At 36.7% G+C, this 26,686-nt stretch overlaps 2 protein-coding genes across 8 annotated transcripts in view; one reads left to right on the forward strand and one right to left on the reverse strand.

Moving 5' to 3' along the window:
- The window catches only part of LOC107086810 (acyl-CoA-binding domain-containing protein 5A-like), a 15,505-nt gene extending 8,706 nt beyond the window's left edge, over window positions 1-6,799 (reverse strand). For 2 of the 4 annotated variants that reach the window (XM_015378009.1, XM_015378012.1), the window contains exons 1-8: window positions 6,461-6,575; window positions 6,264-6,392; window positions 5,853-5,976; window positions 4,005-4,077; window positions 3,699-3,846; window positions 3,564-3,602; window positions 1,150-1,344; window positions 820-1,035 (exon numbers count right to left, since the gene is read on the reverse strand). In XM_015378009.1, the coding sequence (XP_015233495.1) occupies window positions 820-1,035; window positions 1,150-1,344; window positions 3,564-3,602; window positions 3,699-3,846; window positions 4,005-4,077; window positions 5,853-5,976; window positions 6,264-6,375 (907 nt within the window). In that variant the 5' untranslated portion in view covers window positions 6,376-6,392; window positions 6,461-6,575. Of the gene's footprint in view, window positions 1-819; window positions 1,036-1,149; window positions 1,345-3,563; window positions 3,603-3,698; window positions 3,847-4,004; window positions 4,078-5,852; window positions 5,977-6,263; window positions 6,393-6,460; window positions 6,576-6,603 lie in introns of those variants that run through there. The other 2 variants (XM_015378010.1, XM_015378013.1) reach the window with 2 other exon arrangements.
- A 924-nt stretch (window positions 6,800-7,723) lies between these two features.
- LOC107086848 (abl interactor 1-like) overlaps window positions 7,724-26,686 on the forward strand; it is a 32,393-nt gene continuing 13,430 nt past the window's right edge. For all 4 annotated transcript variants that reach the window (XM_015378066.1, XM_015378068.1, XM_015378067.1 and 1 more), the window contains exons 1-2: window positions 7,724-7,976; window positions 17,424-17,591. In XM_015378066.1, coding sequence (XP_015233552.1) covers window positions 7,761-7,976; window positions 17,424-17,591 — 384 coding nt within the window. In that variant the 5' untranslated portion in view covers window positions 7,724-7,760. The remainder of the gene's footprint in view (window positions 7,977-17,423; window positions 17,592-26,686) is intronic.

Consider the following 26,686-nt stretch of genomic DNA (forward strand, 5'->3'; position numbering starts at 1 on the left):
ACAGCATACAGACTGGAGTCAAGGATGCAACAACTTCTCTGGAAATGTGAGTCAGCAGCCAGATTCCCTTCTCCAAGTTCACGAGTCAAATTTCCCACTGAGCCTGAACTAAATCGCTGTGCCTTCCCCTCACTTTCCAGTTCTGGTTGAGCAGTGTTCAGAGCAACACTTCTCTCTGAATTATCTCTTCAATAAAACCTTTTAAACCTTTTCCCTGGTCTCTCTGTTTGGTCTTCTGCATTTGGGTCTGAACCTTAGTAAAATCATGACAAAAACAATAAATAAACATTTATTAATAAATCAAAGAAAACATTAACAATCAATGGCAAATGGGGGCAAGAGGAATTCATGAGATCTCAGGGCTTCATGGCTGAATATACTAAATGCTGAATGCAGGATACACGAACAAAAAGCTAAAATCAGCATAAAATATCAGCCAACCAATGCATCGGTTTTTCTTTAGAAGACAGAGACAATTGAGGCTCCAAAATTCACCAAATCCTTGGTTATTCCTCTCACACAGCTTTTCCAGTTTGGCTTCATTAAGGTGTTTTTTAGTATAATTGCAAAGGGTTATTTTAGATTATTTAGAATAATAATAGAAAAGCCCAGATTCTTTCAAACATGCGCAAAAAATACGTTTTTTAGAGATGTATTAAATATTAATATTAATAGAATTACATTAAAAACAATAATTATCTTCAGTTCATATTGTCTCCAATGACATAAAACGATGTTATTTTTGGTTTTAGTGCAAAAATACTATGTTTTCTCCTCTAAATGTTTTTTTTCTGATAAAACAACAATGTGGGATCCTACCATTGATGTATCCATTAAAATGCATGCAGTGGTTATACTGCACAGCAGGCTCCATGGAGCAAGCCAGTTCCTCCTCCTCCACCCCGCTGTTGAGCGAGCTGTGCGTGCCGTTGGTGAAGGAGGACATGCTAGGCTCCAAGCTGCTGCAGGACCCCTTAGTATCAGACCTCCAACTCCAGTCCTGCACTGTTAAAAAGTGAGGGTCTGGGTCCCAGCCTGGGGACAGAAATTCAACCTTAGACAATCTCACTAAAGATGTACCGTTTGCAAACATTTATTTTCATCTCATACAAACATCTCTCCTACATTTTTGGTTTTGCTCTGTCATACCTCTTATCTCTCCATTCTTGTCACTGAATTCATCATTCCAATTCTCACTCTCTTCATTTTTCCTCCAAATCTCGTTTTCCTCTTTTTTTGTTTTCCTCCCTTCTGCCTCCTCGCTGCTCATACCTTGTCCAGGCACGATGCCGTCTCTGTCTTTCTCCTGGACGTTTTGTATGTCCTCCCAAAGATCCCCATAGCCTGAGAAGTGAGGAAAAACCCTCTGGGTCAACCAGCAAATTGCTGTCCTGCAACACATTCATACCATTTAAATATTTTGCCATGTTACAACCTTAAACCTGTTTGTGTTATAGCAACATAATTGTGAAAGGGAAGGAAATATGCACACTGATTTTAATTATCTTTACAAATAGAAAGTATGCATGCTTCAATCCACTTTTACTCAAATAACCTCAAATAAAATGTCGTGTTCAATCATAGTAAAAAAAAAAGATCACTGCAGGTGATGAAGCTGTGGGGAAAGTTTGGAAATTTCTAAGTTATAAAATAACTTTTCAAGTTTCCATCCATCAGCCCAAAATTGAAAAAAAAAAAAACTAAATTGCTAAGCTACAACAACAAAGACATTCACTTAATCTGACAAGAAACCTGCCCTTAAAACAACTATGGCAAGAGGAAAGCCAAAGTGAAAAGAAAGTCACAAGATGGACCATTTTGCAGTTTTCTATAAGCCATGTAGCACACAGAGAAAACCCAATGCCACCAATTTTCCCTTAAAGTTCTTTAGCTCTTCACTGCTTTACTCCAGCTGTTGTTTGCAGCTCCACCTCCAGCTGACAATGTCGTGCTCCCAGCAGGTTTAAACCATTACTGTTTGACTTAGCGTATTAAAAGAGTACAGCACATGTTCCAGGGATTTTGCAGATGTTTGTCCCCTCTGGCAAAAAGTTGAAATGACAATGACTGTGATGTATAGATGAATTGGGAAAGAGAAAATGTTCTGCTGCAAACCGCAGCTTTATTCCTAACAAAAGCATTAACAAATGACAAAATAGTGTTCGTATTACTGTATATGCAAAAATCTTTAGAGTTTTTATATGTTATTGTCATATTTCATCCCTACTCAGCTCATTTCCCCACTGCTGACATGTAAAAAGCTGTTCTGGTAGAGATTCAAAAGAGATGGAAACACTCGCAAAGCACCTAAGTGAAGCAGAGCTGACCTAAGTGCCCCAAAACACACTCTCCTGACATAACTACTGTACAATGTCACATTTTAGAATGGCCTATTCAAAGTCCAAACCTGAACTTTTTTTCAATTGGTGGACTATAAATAAACTGAATTAAATGCAATCCATCCATCCATTTTCCTCCACGCTTATCCCTGCTGGGTTAACAAGGGGTGCTGGTGCCTATCTATAGCTGTCAATGGGCGAGAAGCTTGGTACACCCTGGACAGGTCGCCAGTCTGTCATAGAGCAACACAGAGACAAATTGGACAAAAATACATTCAAGAACACACTGCACCACTTTACAGCCAATTAATTAAATGCAATCAATTCGGTAAAACTCTATCATTGATGTTCACAGATGCTCTGAGAACTCTCTAGATGCTCTTGATTCCTTATGTGAAGCAGTAGGCAAAGAAACTTCCATATTTAGATGTGCATAATTATAGGGCAAGTTACCGTTTTTGATCCCTTGCATATCCCTTACAAATGGAGTCCCCCCTGTCCCTCAGTGAGGTCTAGAAGCACAAGATCTACATCCAGCCATTCAGCAAAGATACTGCTACATGGCTGAACATCTTATTTTGGTGTTTGACCAATTAGATGAGCCTTTGAATGATATATTACGTGCTGTAAATTAAGCTGAAAAAAAGTTAACAAGCCAAGAAAAAAAGGTAAAAACCTAACTTAAAAGTTAAAAAGTAAAGTTAAAAAGTTAATAAGCCTAGTTAACAATTATATTTAGGTTTATAAACAAAAAAAGTAATTTCCAGTATCAGCATTAGTGCCTCTAAGGTTATGTTGTACAAAAAAAAGTGTTTCCTTCACTCTCATGAATTTCTTATAGAAATATATTTGTTATTTTTCTTAATATATTTGAGCAAGTCTACGTTTCATACATTTTTGACATTAAGATATCCTTATTTTTTTGAATGTTACAAAGGTTATAAGATCAGTTCCTGGATTTTAATAACACTATTGGCTTGAAATTTGGATTTTCAAAGTATTTCACTGAGTGCACTATAAAGGGTTAAAATATGAGTGATTGTAGAAAAGCTTACAGCACACACTTTCCTTCAGAGACTATTACAAGTAAAAAATTAGTAATCTAAAGACAGCACACATAAAACACACATATTTGTTCTAAAAGCCTGGATTAAATCAAATTGGGATAAAACACAAAACAACTTATCTACAAAGTCTACATAGGAACTAAGACTAAATACTTGCCCTCCAGTGTTGGCTTCTTGAACTGTTTAACCAGCTCCCCTAATAATAAGAACACATGGTTAATATGTTTTCATTATATACAATGGGCCTTTGAGTTTTCAACAATAATAAGACTAACATGTTTATGGTCTTTACCTGCATGCTCTGCAAAAGGTCTGGTAAAGGGTCTCTTGTCTATTTCATTTCCTTCCTCCTCTTCCTCTTCATCCACTTGAGTGTAGAAGTTGCCTAGCCTCTGAACCAGTTCTGTAACTTCCTCTGAGATTGGGATGGTCTCCAAAATCTGACAATGTACACAAAAAAAAAACAGAGTTACTGCGGATATGATATCAACTTGCCACAAAGGTCCAACATATTTGGCAGAGAACACAAACATGCCAATGCAGATATTTTTAGGACTCAGTTTCTTTATGCTTCCTTTTTTCTGTGAAGACCACGTACCAGCTGGATGTTCTCCACATAGTTCTTCATGGCTTCCTCTTTTGTCATGTTTCCCAGAGAGCTCCATGCATCCCTGACAACACAGTCAAAGTTCAAATACCTTAAACTGAACTTTCTGTGAAGAGTCTTTTCCCAAGCTAATAAAGAAGGCGGGAAATGGTTGAGAAAAAAATTGTGCTACGCCAAACTTTTCACACCCCTTAAGCTTCTTGACATTCTGCCAGGTTAAAACCACAAATCTTATTTTACTTGTATATATGTGGTGGACCAACACAAACTAGTGCAAAACTCTGTAGGGTATGAAATTTTCCAAATCGAATCTTAAAAGTATTGTTTACATTTTTATTCAGGATCTTAGATAATATAAAAAGAAAAAAAAATCTTTGCTCAAAATCTCCAAGTTCTGATTCTTTTGATTAATATCTGTGAAAGCTTTGGAAAATAAAAAAATAAATAACAATCAGCTAAAACTCAGTCAGACTGGATGCCAAGCTTTGCCACAGATTGTCAGCTCTGCCGGTACATTTAGGATTGTTTGTCTGCTGGAGGTTAACCATCTGGCCCAGTTGTTGTCCTTTTTGTGACTTCAACAGTTTTTTTTGTTTGTTTTTTTTTACATTACATTTTATTAGGTCTTCACATTAAAAATAAGCAAGCCCGCTCCATGATGCTGCAATAGCCGTGTTAATGGTGAGGTTAAATATTCATTCTCTGCTAGGGTCACTTGCAGCTGCTTGAATGAAGGCCAAAATTTTGTCCTTTTCTAAAATTAGCAGTTTTCTCTAGATGTTCAGTATCCCTTAGGGTCCTCAGGGCTCGAGATACTACAAGGTTTACATATTTCCCTGCTGTCATACATCTGTCCACTGTCACTATATGCTCATCTAGAAGGAGTAAACCTGCAAAGTCATTGACGCATAGCAGTCTGCTTGGTGAAGTGGTGCTTTATAAATAACCTGAATTGAGCTGAATTAAAATATAAGAGTCAAAGACTCATGCTAAACTAGATAGTTTGCTGAGGAGGGAACGCAGTCGTTTATGTCAGGTCTGTGGAGCATGGAAACATCTAAAAACAGAAACAAAACTGGGAGCCAGGGACCACTGTGTAAACCTGCCAACATGACTTCTGTCTGTATTTAATAAAATTGCTTTTTTTTTTCTCCATTCCTTTCTTAATATTTGAAGTTATGGACTAACTGATGTCCTGTTTAGGGCTTAAAAGTATAGTGGAGGATGTTCTTTTTTTCCAAGGGCAGCATCAAAATAAGTAGTCCTCCTAATTGTCAATCATCCCGGTGATATGTTTAGGTAATAAAAAACACGGCAGTTTTAATGTCTGGCAAAATCCCAGTGCCCTAGTCTCCTCTCAAACCCTCACAACTGCACTGTTCAGATCCCCCTATCCATCTTGGTAGTTAACTAAACTTTGAGTCCTTTGTTTAATTTGCTGAATAATAGATTTAAAAGAGATCTGTGATATGTTCAAGGTTTGGAAGATTACTATAACTTAATTCTGCTATAAACTACTCAACAACTGCATCGCTGACCTGTCTGCTAAAATCGTTGGTCTTATGATGTTGTCTGTTCTCTGATATCTCCTCTGAGACCTTCACAAAACAGCTGTATATGTATAAAGAATTCTCAGTTTTTACCTAATAACAGCATCTGGATTTGTGGTGTTAACACATTTTGAAAAACAGGTTGGTCAATCACATAAATTTCCATAAAATTACATGGAGTTTTCTGTCATGTGACAAACGTTTGCAAGACATTGGAAATGATCTGTAAAGAATGCACTGAGCTCTTCATCTTTGAATGTTTCCTGCCTTTCCAGTAAAATAAATGTACCATTTATCTTTTCCTCGACTGTCCCAGAAGCCATTTGGTCTCGGGATCTGACAGGGCCCCGTGGTAGCCTGCTTATAGTAACTATAAAACATCAACATCATGTCATCGGAGGGCTGGAAAGGACCTGAGAAGCGAGAAAAAGATTAAATATAAAACGTGTTTACAAAGACTAGAGATGTACTGTTAAATCCATTATACATGTACTGTAAGCCACATGGGCAGATAATCACAGCTCCTTATGCTTATAGCAGCTTGAGGAGCAGGGCTGCCAGGATTGACAGCTCTGCATCTAGGTCAGTCACCTGGACTGTTTATTGTCTGCAAGCGCACATTTCATAGACTACTGTGCATGATTAGACTCTGGTGTTTACAATTATATTATTTTCAGAACAGGTAGGGAGAAATCCTCACCTTCTTCTGGCAAAGTCCGGATCACTTTAACCGCAGCGGCAAATTTCTCCTCCAGGCTGTGTTCCTCCTCCTCCTCCTCATGCTCCATGCTGAGTCCACACAGGGATGACATGAAAGGATCCTCCGATCCTGGAGGAAAAAAGGGGATTAAAATAAAGGTAGATCTGATAGTGCCTGAGAAGAAGAGTATTCTTCACCTGCTATGCAACCCGGATATGGAAGATAAAATCTCACTCAATTTGTGACATTTTATATTTAAATCTGTCAGCACAGTTAACCTAACCTCTCTCCTTCAATGAGGCAGCCCCTCCCCTCCAAGCTTCATGTTCAGCAAACCAACCTTATTGCTTCATTTAGCCGACGTCTGCCTGTAATCTGTAGCAGACAGCCAATCTCCTCTCCGGTCAAGGATGAGCCAAGCAGTGTGTGGGAAATGTAGTTCATTGCAGAACAAGCTTTGCTGGAATTATGTTCACCTCCCACTGTTGAAGGATTTAAAATCCCACAAACCGCCTTTGCAGGGGATTTAAAACAGAAGGGTTATGGGAAGTGTAGGAATATATACAGGAAATGTTTTGTCTGCATTTATAATTGTAGAAGTTGCCTTATGTTTAGAAACAGAAGGCAAATAAACACTCTCTTAATACTGTAGAAATGATTTATATTAATTAAAAAGGGAAGGATCATTTGTACATTCAAACAAAGAGGAGTGCTTTGAATATTGTAAGACTAAATTTATGAATTATAAAGCAGGTTTGTACTAATGGCCAATAGCAGCGAGGGGGTTCATGGGAAATGTAGGCTTAGTGAATGTCCAACAAAATGTTGAAACAAACGCTGGTGAATGCTGATAAAAATATAAAGATCCGCCTGATCATAACAGTTTAATTTCTGTGTTTATGACATTTTCCACATCTTGATCACGGATTTAAAATTTATTAAAAATGTGCATGTCCAAAAGATTGATTTAGATTGCACAGTAGATCTTGTCTTAATGACCTCTTTTTGGATTTATGAGTCAATTTGTGATGATGGGTGACAAAACTGAGTGATTTTCTCTTCTCATTTTGATATTTGATTTGCATTGATGGACAATAAATAAAACTTTTCTTAGATTAAATATATCCAAAAGAAAATAAATCACATCATCTGTATTTTTTAGATTCATTTACATCATTTTTTTTTTTTTATTATTTCTGTAGTTGTATAATCGTTTTGCTACATGCTTTTTTGTTTTATTATGGGTATGAAAATCAAATAAAAGTTTAATATCCTCCTGATATTGTCTGATTTATATTTTTTATTAATTGTTTAGTCTGATATTCCATAAAATATCATCCAGTCATATAATTACGTGGAAAACAGCCGCAGCGAATTGTGATTGGTTAACCCCGCCCACCGCCCGGCTCTAAGCCAATGAGCGCCGGCCGTTTACAGCGTAGCCGGGATTAGTCACGGACTGTTGTGAATCGGAGGCCAGCGCAGCCACAATGCCAGATGGGGGAGCCCCTTTCTCAGCAACACAGCACAGCATCACAGCCTCGCCTCAGTGAGAGAAAAAAAGACGGGCAGGAGAGCAATGCAAAGGGATGTAAGATGGCAGAGCTACAAATGCTATTAGAGGAGGAAATCCCGGCCGGTAAAAGAGCGCTGGTGGAAAGCTATCAGAACCTGTCCCGGGTAGCGGAATACTGTGAAAACAATTATGTTCAGGTAAGTAAAGGCGAATTTTATTCTCTCTCTCCATGTCTCCGTCGTGCCTGCGGTGTTGTAGCTGAGGAGAGTGAAACCACGGCGACAGGAAATGCTGGTCGCGATGAAAGCGGTTCTCTAACCGCTGCTCTCTCTCAGTGGCCTCGCGGCTCCCGGTGGGCTGTTTCCAACCGCCGAGGCTCGCGCCGCTCTGCACGGCGGCGTTTTCTCCGCTCAGCTTCGGTTCCAAACAACGGGCTTTTCTCTGCGAGCTAAATGGTGCCGGGGGCTTTCAGAGGGTGTGTCATTATTAAAGCTATAACTGGTTCCTCACTTAATTCTCTCATAGGTACCTTTAACAGACTATGGGGGTCCCAATCATATAATCATTTCCTTCACGAATCACTCTCTATTTAATGGTGTTGTTAAGGCGTCATAACAGCGTTATAAATTATATACTCGATTCTTAAAGGATATTAATGATCATATTTATGTATTTGCTTCATGTAAATGTGTTCCTCGTGTTTTTATTTTCAGAGATATTATCATTAAATTGTAATTGTAGTTATTACCTATGTGAAGCTCGGAGTAAGCCATTACCTTGCAGTCATATGCAGAGATGCACCAATAGGCCAGCTGGAGATTGAAACTGGGCGATTTTCCTTTGATCTTCTCTGATCAGTGATCAAGAGAGCAGTTTTCTATCAAATTTCTAAGAATAAAAACGCAATAAAAGCAAGAGCAGCAGAGAATTTCCATCATTTTGTATTTATAAACACGTCAACTGTATGCACGTCTCTTTTTTGCCTTAGTTTGAGTTTAAAAACAGCTGATGCATCTTAGGGAGATGCATTAATAAAAAAAGAATAAATCATCATCAATAAACCAGTATTAGGCTGAAGAAGCTTGACTGTTGCATATCAACACATATTAGATTTTACCTTTGTATTCTAAGTTTAGGTTGCTCAGTGCACGGTGGGCAGTAAGAAGGTTGCGGGTTTGATTTCCGGCCCAGGGGATATCTGCATGGAGTTTGTATGTTCTTCCTGAGCATGTATGGGTTCTCTCCGGGTACTCCGGCTTCCTCCCACAGCCCAAAAAACATGGCTGTTAAGTTAATTGGTGTCTCTAAATTCCTCCTAGGTGTGAGTGTGTGAATGGTTCTTTGTCCTGTTCGTCTCAGTGTTGCCCTACGATGGACTGGCAACCTGTCCAGGGTGGACCCCGCCTCTCGCCTGTAGACAGCTGGAGATAGGCACCAGCACTCCTTGCGACTCCGCTTGGGATAACCGTGACAGAAAGTGGATGGATGGTGGTGGATTCTAAGTTGAGACTGCTTTCTTAAGGCTTAGCTGTTTATTTGGTGGCGTAACAGAATAAAACATTTATATCCGTACATTTTTTACATATATTGAGTATTGATTTTAAACAGTGTACCTGCTTTAAATATCTTTCCTCTAAATGTAAAGTAACTATAAAGAAAAAGTTTAAATAGGTTTGACTTTTGCTACCTGTGGCGTGACTTATTGATTCTGTGTTAAAAGCAAAAAAGAAGAAAAAATCAAATCAGAATGAGTAAGATCTATTTTTTCCGAATTCACTAGATCTATTAATTTTTTTTCCTTTAAAGCTTCAAGCTGCAGCGTGTAATATCTAGTCCTGTTTTTGAGTGTAATAAACATCCGATGAAAGCTCTAAATACAAGCTTTGATACATGAATAGGGCAATCTGGTAGTCTTTGATTTTTCTGGTGGAATCATCTCCATCAGAACCTGTGTTAAATTTTTTTTTCTTGTATGAGTGATAATGCTTTGAAAAGCAAAACATAACACTAAAAAAGTCATAATAAAAAAAGGTTATAGATTATTAACTAATACTGATCACATCAATCCAGATTATTTGTGAGTAGCTTTATATCAATATTGCCTACAGTTGCGCATGTTTTCTTCAGTTTTCTTCCATCTATATCATTATAAGAACACCCATCCACTCTCCACAAACTTTTGCATCTCCGTCACTAAAAGTTTATATCAGGGTTGCACATCTTGTAAAAAAAGATTACATCTATAGCAGGGTAAATGTGGAATTTCCACGCAGAAGCAAATGCATCACACAGGATATTCAAAGATCTGCTAAATGCTGCAACCGAGCAGGCATTTGAGATTTCAGTATTGCACACATTGACATTGTGATGATGACCGTGATTTTATTTAATATTCTGCCAGAGAGTGTTTTTTTTTTTTTTTTTTGGATGTGTGAGCTTAGCATTGCTGGCTGAATGGTCTGGTATGAACTGTTATGGCTCTCTGTATCGAGACCAAGAGCTTTTGCTCCACAGTGGTCATTATTTCCACTGTGATGCTGTGAAAGACCATAATAGCACATGTGATTGCTTTATTCCTGTCACCATCAGAAATACAATGCAGTTTCAGTTGATTGAGTGCAGACTTCACATTTTAAATGCAGGGCTTTCAGACCTAGATTAGAGGTCACAGTTGAAGCTAAATGTGGGGGCGTTTATTATTATTTTTTTTGTTACTAAATTCAGTTTGAATGGTCACGTTGGCTTTTAATGTGAGATTACTGATAGTAAAGATAGTCAGTCAGTCATAAAGCCTGGGAGAGCAGCTTTTCTTTTATCTTTGCTTGCCATAGCTACAGGATGAAATTCTCACGGTATGGCCATCTTAAGAAAAAATACCAGAGTTTTATGGTCTTAAAAAACAAAAGGTAATAAGTTTAACATAACCCAGTCTTTTTTATTTGAAACAGAGAAGCAACATTCTTCCTTTCTGCTTTAGAATGGACTTTAATTACTATTTTATATACCAATATATTTCAGTCAAGCTTTACCTCAGTAGTTGAAACATTAATACAAGAGGACTCAAAGTAGTTTTTGAAACAGCATAGTGTCCCTGACTTGTTGGAAGACGAATAATTATGCCTCAAATTTTTGCTCATCAGTAAACAGTTTAAAAGAACAAAAAGGTCCCACCGATTGGAATTCCGAGCATGAAAATGTATTTGATACTAACCAAACTTGATCTTAAAATTCATTTTGGCTGTTTGGAAAAATATGTTGTTTTAAAAACAGACTGTTTGCCCTACAAAACCTCTGTTAGTGGAATAGTGTCTGTCGGATGTCGACACACAAGGTTTGACTGACAAACTGAAGAAAAATACTTTCCAAATTTGACAGTTCTTCAGCTTAAAACTGGAGGATTGGCAAAGGGATGAGCAATTAACTGTATTTGGAACATGATCAAAATTGAATAAAAAGCTAATTTCAAATCACATAGGAATTCAGTTTCGGTCACATTGAAGCACCTTTTCTCACAAAGTTTACAATAAAGTCCTGCAACAAAAGCGAAACCTTGGAGTGAAACATTTACATGCTCCTGGTTAAGTAAGTAAAGGAAAATTGAAATCAATTGCAGATATGATTGTTGGTAAAATAATTCAGCATTAGAGGAGTTATTACCAGATCCAAGATTAATTCATTGTGTTTGCTATAAAATTACAATTTAAATGAAAAATAAGTTAATTTCAAATTTGCACATACACAAAGGGGTCTTATTACATTTCAACAGAGTAACACATGATTTCTCCCCCCTTCCCTTTAGTTGGCAATAATACTATTAAAGCAGGTTTGTGGTCACATGTGGAGAATGATGCTTTGTTGCTGTTTTACTTTTACAACAAGTAAAGCAACTGATACCAACAGGTAAGTTAGTCTGGTTAACGTCTCAGGTCTGCCATACGTCAGTCCTACTAAATAGAAAAATTAAAAAGTGGAGCTTTTTTAGTTTTCCCTACGTAACTGTCTGTGTGGTTCTAAAGGCTAAATTTCTGGAATATTTTTGTCATGCAGTTTCAGCCAGCTCACCAGCAGTGTGATACTCCACACACCAGAAGAAATACCTAACCTGATCCTCTGCCATCTAAACAGAATTTAAATAACTGAAAACTGTAACTGTACCCATTAGGAGTCATTGACTAATTGTTTCTTAGGAATAGTAATTAAGCTCACTATTCTAAATTTACAATATAAATATACAGTATATTGATGATTAATTATTAGTAGCTTGTGATTTACACTTAGTTATTATGCAGCTGTTATTAGCCATATAATGAGTTCTGTTAACATCTGGTATAGCATAATAATTGTCCCAATTAGTGGGGAAACTAAATTGCTTTTGTGGAGACATATATAGAGGATAGTTATGCAGATAAGTACCTCCATATGTACTGGATGATTTTCATGGGTTTATTATTGTAATAACTGTGATTATTCTTTGTCTTTATTAAAAAAAAAAAATAATAATAATCTAGTTGAACATTCATTTTGATCTTTTTTTTTTGGCAGATCTTGAAAGGTGTTCACTTTTACAGCAGGGCAGCCAGGTATTGAATTTCAAAATTCAACTTCAAATATCTGATATTATTAGAAGCATTTGAAAAACTGCTAATTAAAAACGCTGAGTGTAAAGGATAGGCAAACAGTTTCAGTTAATAAAACATCTGCAATGTTAATACTGGGTATTCTAAATTGAGCTTCTCCTGAGTCATAAGATCATATTTAAGCCTATTGCTGCTGCCAAAAATATAAGCTAATATCTGCTTATTTTAATATCAGATGGTTCTGCATGCAGGCCATTTGAAAAGCAATTGTAGAAAAACAAACAGTAGGTCTGGATATGTAAATCGTTTCTGTGGTGCTTCAGAAAAGGAGTTCTATTCTTAGATCAGATACCCCCCCAGTTTTTATAAAACTGTCAAACTGTCATTAATACAATATATATTTATAATCTGTTACATGTTATTTGCTGTTTTTGGATTATAAATAGGCCAACGTTATCAAAATCAAAGACCTTTTTTTCCATGATCCAAATTCAGCTTTGCATATTTACCACATTGTTTCCAAAATCACTGCTTAGGCCTTTATTAGACTAATCAAAGTTAAATAATTTAACCTAAAAGGAAAAACTAGGAGGAGGGCATTTAGATATTGTAAATAAGAAAAGGAAAAAATAGTTATATTACATCCATTTATAACTATTGCAAAACATGAAATGTCGTAGAGTTGTTAAAAAATCAGTGTGCAGAGATCTCTTAGGGAATTTAATCCACCTTCAAGAGTCCAGCCTTTTTATACTTTCCTTCTTTTACATTACATTTTAACAGATGCCTCATTTCTGGGTGTTTTGGATAGAAAGACAGTCACGTTAGTCTAGATCTGCCATTGTTTATTTTATTTTGTTTGGGAAAAACACACCATGTGAAATGAAATTAATAGGATTTATATTAGAGCTCTTAGGTTTGATATGTACATATATATATATACTTGTTAAAAATTGTTTATAGAAACATTTAACCAACAATAGATGTTTAAGGACCTAAGTTCCATTAAGAAATTTAGACTATTTCCTCCAGACAAAACTCTGATTACCTAGCTCATTCAAACAATGTCAACTTTTGTTATCCTTCAACCCGAATCGATAACCAGTGTGAACAGGAATCGTAAAGAGAAACTGGAACCATATGTACGATGCCCCACCCTAATCCTTAAGATGAACATTGGGTAGATGTTTTAATTTGCATCAGTGTGATTGCATTGTTAATTATTTAATTGATGTACTGATTACGATCAATGTATTGTTATTTCTGACCTTTTTAGTAAATTTCTAGCTAATGAATTATTGATAAGACACAGGGGATGTACTGTATACCTTACACAGCATTGTGTTGCAAATACTGTATACTGTAATAATGTTATTCTAGAGAAAAAATACTTATAAGGCTGATTTTAGTAGATTAAAAGTTAACATTGACTATAAACATCAGTCTACGTGGGGTTTCCTGCTTAGAGAATATACAGTTTTATCTGGCTTGAATCTAAAACTTACGTTGCACTACATGATTGGCTGAATGTTGCCACATGATGTGAAACATAGTTGTTGCCCAGACAATGGTAATAACATCACGTAGCGTCCGTGCGCCGAGTCGGGAGCATCTGTATTGTTAGCGTGTCTAATGGCCGATGAAGTTTTACCTGATCAATAACATAACTGTAAAAAGAATGTTTATGGGGAACAAAGTAACTGCAAGACCAGTGTGTAGCTGGGTAGCGCTGTGGCTAGCTGTGTTCAGTAGTTAACAGGTTAGCCTCTTTTAGCTTGGTTAGGTAGCCATATTAAGCTACTATACTTCTAACTTTGTGTCAACAACAACTGTTAGTTTTCTATAAGCAGAATAACTGTTTTATTTGTCTAAAATCTCTATGAAAGTCATTTTAAGATACCCCCTTTGTCCTCCAATGCCCTTAGATCTTAGGAAAAAAAATAAGCTGAGACATTTTTTGTCACCTTGTTAAATGGCAGAGCTCAATCTTAGAAGGCAGTACTTTCCTTCAAGACTGACAATGATTGTTTTCTACTTTTGGCTACTTTAGATCACAGATGATATGTAAAATAATAGCAAATATATGTAATAATCTGTGAAACTCCAAAAGAGATTTGATCCTTAAGAAACCGGTGCAATACAGTTTTTACAAGTAAAGTCGCCATATGTTGACGTCATAAGAAGGGGCAGGGCCCGAGCAGATCTGAGCACCTGAGCAGATCTAGGACCTACACCTGGCCCTGTTACATGACAGAGAGAAATTTTAATTGAAAAGAAAGAAAAAAAGAAAGCAACTTTACTGAAACTGGTTTGGCTTTGCTGCTTTTCGCTGTAGGTTATGTTGGGAAAGCTTTTAATCCTCCATGTGCTTCGCCTGACTTTATTTTAAAAAAACTATTTAATATTGAAATTGAATTTCTCTGTTTTCTTCTCTTTGTATTGACTTCTACTCCAAAAGATATCGTAATGAATCAAGCTGAAAGTCAGCTGATATCAACCACGAAACGGTTTCTCTCTGTTTCTCCCTCCAAACAGACATCTTATTTTTCAGATTACTCCATCACTCTATGGTAACTCTGAACAGTGTTGTTTATTTGCCTTTGTCCAATTAATAGAAAAGTAACTCAGCTTTAATACTGTTTCCTGGCTAATTTTAGTAAAGCTATTTAGGACTTAGCTTTGTGTATTCTTTGCTTCTTTTTGTTTACATTTCTCATTTAACAGTCTTTTTTTAGCTTGTAAATGTCAATTTTGATCCACAGAGTTTACAGAAGTAATGTAGGTTAGTGCTCTGAACAAGTTTATTTCAGTCCATAAATGCTATTATGCTTATCAGCTGAAGAAATCCCAAGTGGAGTCTCTATAGAAAAGCACACTTTATTTTAAATAAAATTGTTATTTTTTGTATTTTTTAGAAAAATTTTCCCACTTATGATATTTTGTTTACCTTTTTTTATTTTTCACTAAACCCAATCCCACACTTTAGTTGCTAGCTTCATAATATTTTCAGTTATAACTTTTTTCCCGTTTATTTGCATGGAAAACGTTTTTAGAATTGAAATATTTGTCCTTCTTCCAGTGTTTATGATAAACCAGTCAACAAATATGTTCCTTCTGCCTTTTCAACAAAGAGATCCTGATAAACAAGTTTACATAAACACTTAGCATGAAGCATCAATAGATTAACATGTTTCTGCTGAATCCTCAGGGTGCTAATTAGCCTCATTTGGAGAAGTCAAACATATGACATGAAGACAGTTTAACAGTTTTCAGGGGCTTTGCTACAAAAATGCTCATATTGTCAGTGTTGGTTAGCAGGGAGTCGGACGATTTCACCCAATTACAGTAACTCTTCTAGAAGTTTAGCAAGAACAAAAAAAAAAAAATTAAAAAATGAATAAAAGAATAATTTTTCCTGGCCATTTTTTATGAGCAGATTTATTTGTATTAGATGAAGGGGTTACATCTCACTCTATAAGAGAAATTCTTTTAAAATAGAATTTGTTTTGTCCTAAAACAAAGATGAAATGATTAATGCGTTAGAATTTAAATGTTAGTCTGACTTGAAGTTACTAATTTGAGATTTTCTCTGAGGATCGCAGATTTTTATCTCGGTGAAAATTTTCAACGACTGCCGTCCTTTTCAAAAATTAGCTTCCTTCTGTGACTTTCAAAGGTTGGAAACTCAAGAGGACAAAGCAGATCAACTTCGCTGTGAGAGATTTAAGCTTTTTATCCCTGGTCATGTCTTTCAAAATGCCTCCAAAATCTTTGTGCTTCATATTCGATTGTTCTTCTCTCAGCAAAAACTTCCACACAAAGATTGTCTTTGTTACTGTGTTGCTTTTACTGACTGGAAAAAAAACAAGAGCTGTCAGTTTCCAGCCATCTGGTCTCAGGGTCAGAAAAGTTGATAACTGCCTTTTTATGGTCACTAACTAATCTCTCAGTGCTTCCCTAAATCAGCCAAATGTTATTGGGCTCCGATAAAACCATCTTTATTCAAGCGAGAACCTTGTTTGTGATACGAAATGAGGGTAAAAAAAAAACGAATTCAAAACACTATCGGTTTATATGTTGCTCACACACCAATGACTGAAATAAGGGGTGTTGTATTGATCTCGCATGTTAAGTCTCAGATAATCCTGGCATTTCTGTAATTCAAACAACACAGTAGTGGGTGCACTAATCTGCATATTTATGCTTCTGTAGAGAAACATCTGAAATACATTTAAGTGAAATGGAGATTATTATACAAGAAACATGAATTACATTTTGATATACAGGGGATCCACGGCTAAAGTGATTACACTTTCAGTCTGTTAATATAGTGATAGAAACTAATCCCTTTTTTTTTAATTAAATACTCAAGTAGATATCTTGGTATTTTTGATTCTCTGCTGTTTTGTTGGGATTAAATAAAGCACAAAAGGCAGAGCGAAGAACTACATTATAATGGACAGATTTAGATTATTGGTTTTTTATTCAGAACATCTGTGGAGTAATTAAAGTCCTGGTTTCTAAATGATCTTGGCAGTCCCCTGTTAGAGCGCCTCTCTGTGTGCAGCAGCATTATCCCTGTTTTGTTTCCAAACTATAAATATGTCCACTCAATCCCAATGCTATGCAGAGGCATCCAGAAACAGATGGTTTGTGCAGCCGGCCAGAGATTTGGGATCCCGTAAAAAAAAAAAAAAATCCTGGCATTCCTGCACTCTGGGCTGAAATCCCACCATGCACCTGTCCCATGCTGCCAGCCTGGCTTACCAGCGTTGCGTAGTGAAATTTCCTAGCTGTGTTTTCCCTCACATAGTCATTCCTCTAAAGACTCGCAAACTTGTCTTCACTTCTCCTCAGAGCTTAACAGGGTTTTACAGTTTGAAAACAGCCGAGACTGAATGGCCCTGTCAGACACTGCTCTCCAGGCTCTCAGCTTAAAAAAACTGACATAAGAGTAAAAATGAGAGTACAGCGTTTTCTCTGCTGGCTTCTTTATTTCATTCACCCCCACATCCCTGCACTGCTATTTTTTCTCTGACTTCTGGTTTCTCTTCCTCTCCCTGCCAGGCTCAAGACAAAAGGAAAGCCCTGGAGGAGACCAAAGCCTACACCACCCAGTCTCTGGCCAGTGTTGCCTACCAGATCAATGCCTTAGCAAATAATGTGCTGCAGCTGCTGGACATCCAGGCCTCGCAGCTCCGACGAATGGAGTCCTCCATCAATCACATTTCCCAGGTATAAAGAGCAGCAGTTATCTGCCCACACGTCCTTCCTTTGTTTCTTCAAGCTTCCTGAGTTGTTTTCTGATACATTTTTTGTGAACTATTTCAAATTATGTGCCATGTGCTGGAATTCTACACAATGCAGTGGTAGATAGCATGATTTTCAATTTACAAATGCATTTACCTACATAAAAGATGCATTCCATCTGATGTATTTCTGCATGACTGTAAAGGAAGCAATGACGAATTAATTCAGACCGATATGATGGAGGGTATGCCACACCTCCTCCTGCTCTCTGTCTCTTTCTCTGTCAGTCAGCGAATGTACGGCCCCCTCCCTCTGTGCTTCATTTAGCCTGTCAGGAATGAAGGAAAATCCTGACACCAGCACTCTCTCTATCTGTTTAGCATTTTCACCTCCCGCTGCAGGATAGAGTGGCTTTAGGTGCGGTCCGACGAGGAACAATACACCGCCTTTATCGACCCCGTTAAAGGAGCTCAGCTCCCAATCTGGTCTACCACTTGATATCCTTGCTTCAAATTTTATAGGTGCTTTCCACAGCTTAACTCTGACTAGCCATCCAGCGCAGCAATTTCTCGGTTATTGTGCTCACGCTCTGTAACTTGGAGAATTTCACACAATCAGAGCAGCAGTGATCCATAAAGATTGGGGGTTTTCAGGTTGTTAAAGAGCTGATGTACAGATTTCACTTTTTTTAATGTTAACCATACTATATAAAAATTTTTTTGGTGGAAAAATACTTGTTATAGGACATTTGATTATATAACGAATCGTAACATCTCCATATTGTGTTTGACCATTTCATCCTATACATTTGGCGCATGAAGAATTCAATTTAAAAATATTTAATTAATAACAAAAGGAAGTGAAATGTTGCAGTAACTCATGGATTTCTTTTTAACCAGTTATAAATGTTGATCTTCTGTCTTGCACTGGACCTGGAGAAGCCTCTCACTGAACACGCTGTTGTTGTTTAACAATCTTCTGATGTGGATGCTCCCTATTGTCCATAATGTGCCTTACTTTATGAAAATATATTCTTTGTCAAACAGAGCTAGTTAGTAAGTCAGAACTCCCACATATTGGGTGGGTTAACTCATATTTATAGTGTCTCAGAAATGTAGTCTTATTCATCTTGATATATAATATTATATTGCTCTTATGGCCACTAACCAATATTTAGTAAGATGATGGTTTATTTCTTTCTCTTTCCATTTGCACACCATGAAAAACAGACATCAGCCCGACTTTACTTCTCTGCACCCTGTGCTGCATTAAAACACTGTGGCATGACCAGAAAAAAACCCACATGTCCAATTTCAACTAGGGATCAACAGCCTTTTTTAGACCAATACCAACATCTTTATGCTGTATTTTATTCTTTTATAGTTTATTTTATTATTTTTAGCTATGTTCAGCACTTTGTTTTCAGCTGTAGTTTTTTTTAAAGGACTCTTTCCAATTTAAATGTTTAATGTAATACAATGATAAAAACAATGTTACACAAAAACAAAAAAAGCAGCAACTAAATTAAAATAACCTAAATAAGACTAAATGGTTGTTAATAACGGCCCAGTTTCACTTATAAAGCTGGTATTTAAAAAAAAAAAGAGCTAAATTGACCGATCTGTTAATGTAGATGTATTTTTCATCTCCAATATTTATGTTTTAATTATAGTTGAATAGACAAGGTAGTGCATAACCATGAAGTGAAAAGAAAACAGTAAATAGTTTTCAACATTTTCTTTCAATAAGTCATTCAGCCACTTTTAATTTGATACTCCTAAAAAATTCTGTTCCACCAAATGTCTCCGCCTGACGCCGCACAGCTCTGATGGGAGGATTGTTTGATGGAAGAATTATTAGCTTCAAACTTTAAACATCTGCTCTTCTGTGGCATTGGCAAGAACAAAACTAGTTGAAAGAAATATAGATAGAACTCCAGATTAAAATGTGCCTTCATTTATGTAGGACACATCATAATTTAGGTGCCTGAGATGAATGAGAACATGGTTTCAGGCTTGTCAGACCAGCTGGGTAGAGTTAAATTGAGATTTTCTCAGATTTAGGTTAGTTAGATTAATGTGTGCATCATAGTTGGTTAAATAGAAATCCACAAACTATGCATCTCTGGCTGTCATTTAGAAACAAGAACTGTGTGAATAACAGCTTGGACTTTAATTCCTATCAAGTTTTTAGATTTCAAATAACACCAAATACTTATTAAGCAGATAAAAGTGCTTAAACGGGTGTTGCAGTGGTGCACAGGTAAAGCTCATAACCACATATAGAGACTGTAGTCCCTGTTGCTGTTGTGAAGGGTTCAGGTCTCAACTTATTAACATCTGCAGCAGGTTCTCCACACTCTTTCTCAACCCTGTTTCCTGTCACCCGTCTTTCAAAATAAGGGTAACTAGTGCTAAATATAATAAAATAAAAACTTAGCGAGTAGTGAAAAATGTGCAAACTACATAATGGATGCTAATGCAGATAAAAACTTTACAAATAACATCTTAGATGTAAACATCCAGCAGCTGGGAGGAGGGGTCTGCAATAGAGCTTCTTTCGTGCACTGGGTGCAGCGACCTTCCATTGAAGGAACAGCTTTTGCAACAAGTATTATGCTGGTTGAAAATACTTGACAATGATGTTCTATTTGCTGCAGTCATTCTGTTTTTTTACCACCTGCATTGAGTTCAGGGGGCATTCTAGGACAAACATTGACACCCCAATCAGTTTTTCTAAGTATTTCATCTTTGCTATAAGTAAGCTGTTGCTCCAACAAACTAAGCATATTGATTTATTAGAACAGCTTAGTCAAAATTGAGACCTAAATGTTATTGAGGACTTGTGGTAAGACCTTAAAATAGGTGTTTACAGAGGCTGAAACTTTAATATCAGCAAAAGATGGTTATGCAAATGCAAACCACATTTTTTCTGATTTTTATTAGCAATATACAAATATTTTTCTTTTACTTTACAGTTAGCTGCTACATTGAGTTGGTCTATCACGTTAAGTTCATAATAACCCACTGAGGATTGCAGTTGTAACATGAGACAGCCGGAAATGGCACAAGGGGAATGAATGCTTCCGAATGGCACCGTTCAGCCTTCTAATACAGGCCTTTTTGCTGCTTTGATTCAGCATTCAAGTCTTTCTGTGTCAAAGGAATTAAATGTGAACTTCCAGCTTAGTTTAGCTGCAATGGTTAAAATGAGATTAGAGCGAGAAGCAAGCCAAACATTGCTGCCAAGCCCCAGCTTCATTTAAAAAGCACAAAACAGACGAGGCTGTGACAAAATAATACACCAACAGCTTCAACATCAATGCGCTCACTAAAGCAGAGATGCTAATCACATAAAATATCTTAAAATATCTGGTTGCTATCAGTGTTAAGGTTGGACAAAACAAACGTGCCGTGGTAGGGAGCTTTTGGTTTATTTTCCTGTATTTTGTTCCCCATAAGTGTTGTCCATTACCTCAGTTTCACATTGTCCAATTGTCTCCAAGGAGGATCGACTTGCTGGAGGCTTATTAGCTTAGAAAATATGCTTCAAAGTAAAACCATTCAAATATCCAGGCTACATTTATGATTTTTTTTTAAAGGGTTTCTATTTGCTCGAACTTAATTTATCCATCACCAAAAACAATTTAACATAGTTGGCTACTTTGTTTTGCCTAAAAGGAGATTTATTAGGCAAAAGAGACCCAACGGCGATCACTACCCTTTTACCATCTGCTCCCAGAAACACATAGCAGAGCAACAACAGACATCCAGATGTCTCCCAGTGTAAAGATTACAAAAGAAAATGAGATTGAGAGAGCAGGAAGGGCAGACGGAGTTGTGTCGTCAGCGATTAGGTAATAGTTATTACGCCTGAAAATTTGACACACATCATCACATATGTTACAGCCTTTGGCGAGCAATAAGTGCTCTGGGGAAATGTTGAAGTGGAGATGACAGTCAGTTCCTTGTTTCAGGATTACTGTATTTGTTTTGTTGTGGAAATTGAGCCTAGACACAGGATGGATGTTTACAGCAGCGGTTGTTGCTGAGAAACATGCCTACACTGTGTTGGAGTAGTTGTAAGCCCTATGAGTTGATCCTCTAGCTGTTTCCCTTCCCATTTTTTCTCTACATTGTTTCTTTAATTATAACATGATGCAAGAATTCTATCATACAATTAAAATTTTGCTCTTTGAGTTTTTTTTCCCTCTGTTCTTCTTATTTGTTTTTCTCACTCGGTTTAATCTTCACCTTAGCTCATCTGTTACTGACAGGAAATGGGAGGGTCTTTTCTCTTACTTCCCAGCCGAAGCTGGGTGTGTAACTTTGGCTTCCTCTACTATAAAACTGCCCAGCTGGTTCTCTAAATTTAACTCATGTTCAGCAAGAGACTTCAGATCAGGCCAGTGCAAATTAGCAACACCTACCAAAAATATCCACTCATTCCTATGTGCATAATGATACACATTTATTTTAAACCACATATTAACTGTTTAGAAATGTGGAGTCATCAAAACATTTCTTCAATAGAGCAATGTTACATATCTGGACACAATAAAGAACAACGCAGTTCTAACCAGTTAGAGAAAAACATCAGCTGAAAAACAACTTGACATTTTGTAAAAAATTGTATCTTTCATGGTATCTCAAAAATCCCTAAGTCATTGTTAAAAAGAAATGATTCATTTTTCTTCACAATGTTGCTTCAACTCCTTGAGGTTTGCAGGGTTTTCCTTCCGTAAAAATTCTAAAAATATCCACAGGACTTGGTTTCCAAGATTTGAAGACGAAGACCAAGTCCAGTGGATATTTTTAGAATTTTTACGGAATGACTATGACCTGGATGACTGAGAACCTTCATCAGCATATTTGCAGGGTTTCTTTGCTGTCACTACAGCTCTTAAATGTCTTAATTAGGAATTGGTGGACTTCAAATTGTATCTAATTTTGTGATATAAAGTTTGCTGACAATACCAGAGAGAGTGGGAAAAAAGTCCAACAGAATTTAGAATCCACAGTATTGGCAAGGATGTTGTGATACAATATTATCATGATATTGAAATACCACAATATATTGTAATATTCTACCCAGGTAATATCAAAATGAATTGCAGAGATAAAAAAGCAAGTGCTGTATATGTTTATCATAAAATATTGATCATTCAGTTTTTTAGTAATTTTGGTAGCCATGTTATTTGGGGTTTGAATCAGGCTTTATCTCAATGTGTGTCCTAACCCCTCACTTACTACATAAAGGAGGACCATATAGTGGACTTCATAGTGAACTCAGTCAACTGACCGTTCAGACAGATGAGCACTGCTATCTGTTGGTCATGTGACTCTGGCTCCGACTCTGGCACTGTGCCTGTGCCATCTTTGTTCTTTTTTGACGCCAAAACAAATCCCATGATGCTTTGCAAGGACAGCTATTGCAAAGGATTCTGAGACATATATGCTTGTCTAATGACCATTGATGTACACTGCTTGTCAAGGTGCATTGAGGGAAATTTTGTGTCCACTGCTTTTTCATCCACCAGACATTTGGACACCATATAAAATGGCATAACACCATAAAATGTTACTGACCTGGCTAACTCCTACATAGTGCTCTTTAAAGGGGTTAAGGTGGACATTTACGTCTGCCACTGTGACTGCCTCTATTAATTCATTTCAGTTTATTTATATAGCGCCAATTCACAACCCCCCATCTCAAGGCACTTTACAGATACAATTCAACCAGATCATACAATCAAAGTGATTCAAAGTTTTTTATCTAAGGTAAATCAGTTGATTGCATCGACTGATTGACTCAGGGCAATCTCTCACGCAAAAAATGTATAGAGCGAAGGTGGAGAGAAAAAACTCCCTTTAAACAGGAAGAAACCTCCAGCAGAACCAGGCTCAGTGTGTGAGCGGCCTATGATGGGCCCTTTTGCTGCACCGCACAGCAAAAGGGCTCCAATTAGCCATCTACCTGAGCCGTGGTGTGCGCATTTCATCCCAGTTTTTAGAGAAAAATGTTTTTTTAGAAAATCTGTATTTTTTGGTTCCTTAAAACGAGCTCAAATCGTAACATTTAACCAACTATTTTGCACAGTTACAATCTGTTGTTGTTGTGTTAAAATCCTTTATTAAATTTCTTCTATGAAGGACACTGTGCATTAAAGTATATCTCCGCTTTGTTTTCTTCTTTAAAAGAACATGGTCACTGATATCTTTGTTTAGATGAGAAAATTCATTTTCCTTTAGAATTTTTTTTAATCTGGCCTTGCTCAGTAGTATAATAAGACTATCTCCTTGCTGTTATTGACCAGACAAAATATAATTAAGCAGCAGCACAAAGTTTTAATGCATATAGAAAATTCTGATTAGTTTCAACCAAGATAAGCTTGTAAAAAAGCTAATTTTTATTCTTATTTGCACAGACTTTAGTTAAAATGCACACCATTACATTTATGGACAGTGGAAGTAATGGAGGATTGCTAGCTCACTATAAAGAGGTTGTGGTTTCATGGGAACTCAAATAGTGTGGTGTGTATCTGTGTTGTATCCTAACCTTGAAGCAGCAGTCCTTCCTGATTCTCTGGAGGAAGGACTGCTATGCTGTTAGCCAGGTCAGTTTAAAGCAGTTATGTGTTAAGCTAACTGGGCTAACAGCTATGCTATTTAATAAATCTATATAAAAGTACTTCATTCAGTTTAATTTCTATAAACAAAGGACAGTAAAAAATTTCAGTCCCTCGCTGTATATATTTGCTGTCTTAAAGGATGGAGTTTAGGGGCATGCTATAAATACCGCTAATGTTCCAGGAAATTCAGCTGTGTTGTTTAGATCAGTATGCATGCTAAACATAAGAATTCCTAAGGGAATAAGCTTTTCTACATGACGCCTACAAATGTAATTTTATCTTACATAAAAACCGATCAAGACAAGTGGCATACTAGTCTGGATTGTCCAGCGGTCAGCTGCTTAGTTAGTTCAATCAGCTCAGTTTTCCCTGATTTTGTGTCTTTAAACATATTTTTATTCTCTCCCAATCTTTACCCAAAAAAGTCCTCATGATATCCTGGATGTTTTTCCGTTGCCTTTTACTAGCAGAAAGCCATAGTATTAAAATTAGCTTTTTTTTTGTCTCTATGCTGCCCCCTCTTGGCGACTTAAGAGGTGTTTGGCAGCTTTGTAGGTGTTCTTATTCAATTATCTATCTACCTATTTAGCTGGTGTGACATGGAAACAGACCTAATATCTGTGTCATTCTAGGAGCACTCTTTTAAAAGTGAAGAATGCATCACAAACCGAGAATTAAGCCCAAAATTCTTTATCTTTGGACATGCAAAAAAAAAAAATACAGCGCATACAGGGTCAAAAACAGTATTACTTTATGCTATGCAATCCTCCTGCCATCTGTACATCCATCCACCTAAAAGCTCAACAGGAAGGAAGCCTTTCAACATAAAGGTAGAATTCACAATCAAGATAACCTGCACTGATTTTAATCTTACTTACTTATTACATGACCATAACAAAGGTTAAAGACAAAGGTATTGCACAACAAACTTAGATATTCCTATAACCTAAATATTTCTTGTTTATGGCTCTGACCCTAGTCAAAAGTATATGCTTTGATTTAACATGAATAAAACATTGAACAAAGGACAAAGTGGTGGTTTGCAAGGCTGGGTATCAAATCAAAATTCAAGAAATAAATATTTTCCAATTCTAAAGATCTGAAAGGAATTCTTTCCTTTTTCTTGCCTGAACATTTATTCACTGCTAGAAAAATCTGCAGCCTTGTATTAGTCAATTAACTTTGTTTGTGATCTCTCATATGATGAACTTAAAATTGTTTAGAAACAGACTTTTGCCCTTAGTCAGATTGATCAGCAGCTGTTATTTCTTCTCTTGAGTTATTACATCTGCCCTTTGTCCTTGCATTGTGTATATCTAATGTAGACAAAGATCAACATTTTTCTTCCTATGTTCTTCAAAAACAGTAGGGTTTGCATAATTTTTCTATAACCTGCCTTTACATCTTGGTTTAGTTTTAGCTAAAGCAAAATACAATCTGTGGTAGTTTATCCGATGTACTGTATTTAGCTAGCTGAACAGGGTGCTCTTACTTTTTTACTCTTGCTTCATTCATTAAGAGCTTAAACCCAGACCTGGTTCAGTGCCTGTCTCTCTTTAGTCGCATGTTCTCCTTAGTCCTGCCTCTGTGCATCACTCAGCCGTTCCATTTTCATCCATCATTCATAGATTGAGGGCCAGTTCATGCAGCAGACTGCTGTGAGTGATAATGACTAAAGCCTTAGAGGAGATGTAGGTCATTGGTATTTTCAATTAGTCCTGGTGTGAAGGGCCAAAGGGGATCATTGTGAAAATTGCTGTAGAAAAACATCATGAATCTGATTTATTAGATGGATGTTTACTCATTTTACTGTGGTTAAAAGGAATGTTTCTTTAAGTCGTTTTAGTGGTTCTTAATGTGTTCCTCGTAAAATGTAAATTTACTATTTTTACTACAGTATGTTATTATTGTATCATTAAAGTAATTACAAAAAAAGACTTATTTTCCAAGCTTTTTCAGTACAGTGTCAGAAAGAGCATTGAGTTTGAGGCTTTATATCATTAAAGTCATTTATCAATATAGTCGTAAATAAAAATAGATAAAAAAACTCAAATGAGTGTCATAATATGAAGTACATTCTCTTGGCCACACCCCGGTTTAACAGTTAATTTTTTTTCCAGAAAGGTTTTGTTGCTGCCTGGTGGTTCTGTTTTCCATGCTGTCATCTACAGCTCAAATCTGATCTGTTCAAAGAATCTTCAAAGAAGACATTGATGGTGATGATGATAATGATGATGATGGCTTTATTTGTCCCAATGCAAATTGATTCACAGCATTACAATGCGTTTACAAAAACATGTACAAAGACATAAACTGCAGGGAAGATTTTTGTACTGCATAACAGTCCAATCCCACCCAATGTGAAGGAAACATTTGTCCTTTTCTGTGAGGACCGAGGAAAGCTTTACCTTCGTCCTGAAGTGAGCAGCTGAAATAAGGAGCTTGGGGA

The sequence above is a fragment of the Cyprinodon variegatus genome, unplaced genomic scaffold (genome assembly GCF_000732505.1).
Source record: "Cyprinodon variegatus isolate N-32 unplaced genomic scaffold, C_variegatus-1.0 Scaffold163, whole genome shotgun sequence".
Taxonomy (NCBI): Eukaryota; Metazoa; Chordata; class Actinopteri; order Cyprinodontiformes; family Cyprinodontidae; genus Cyprinodon; species Cyprinodon variegatus.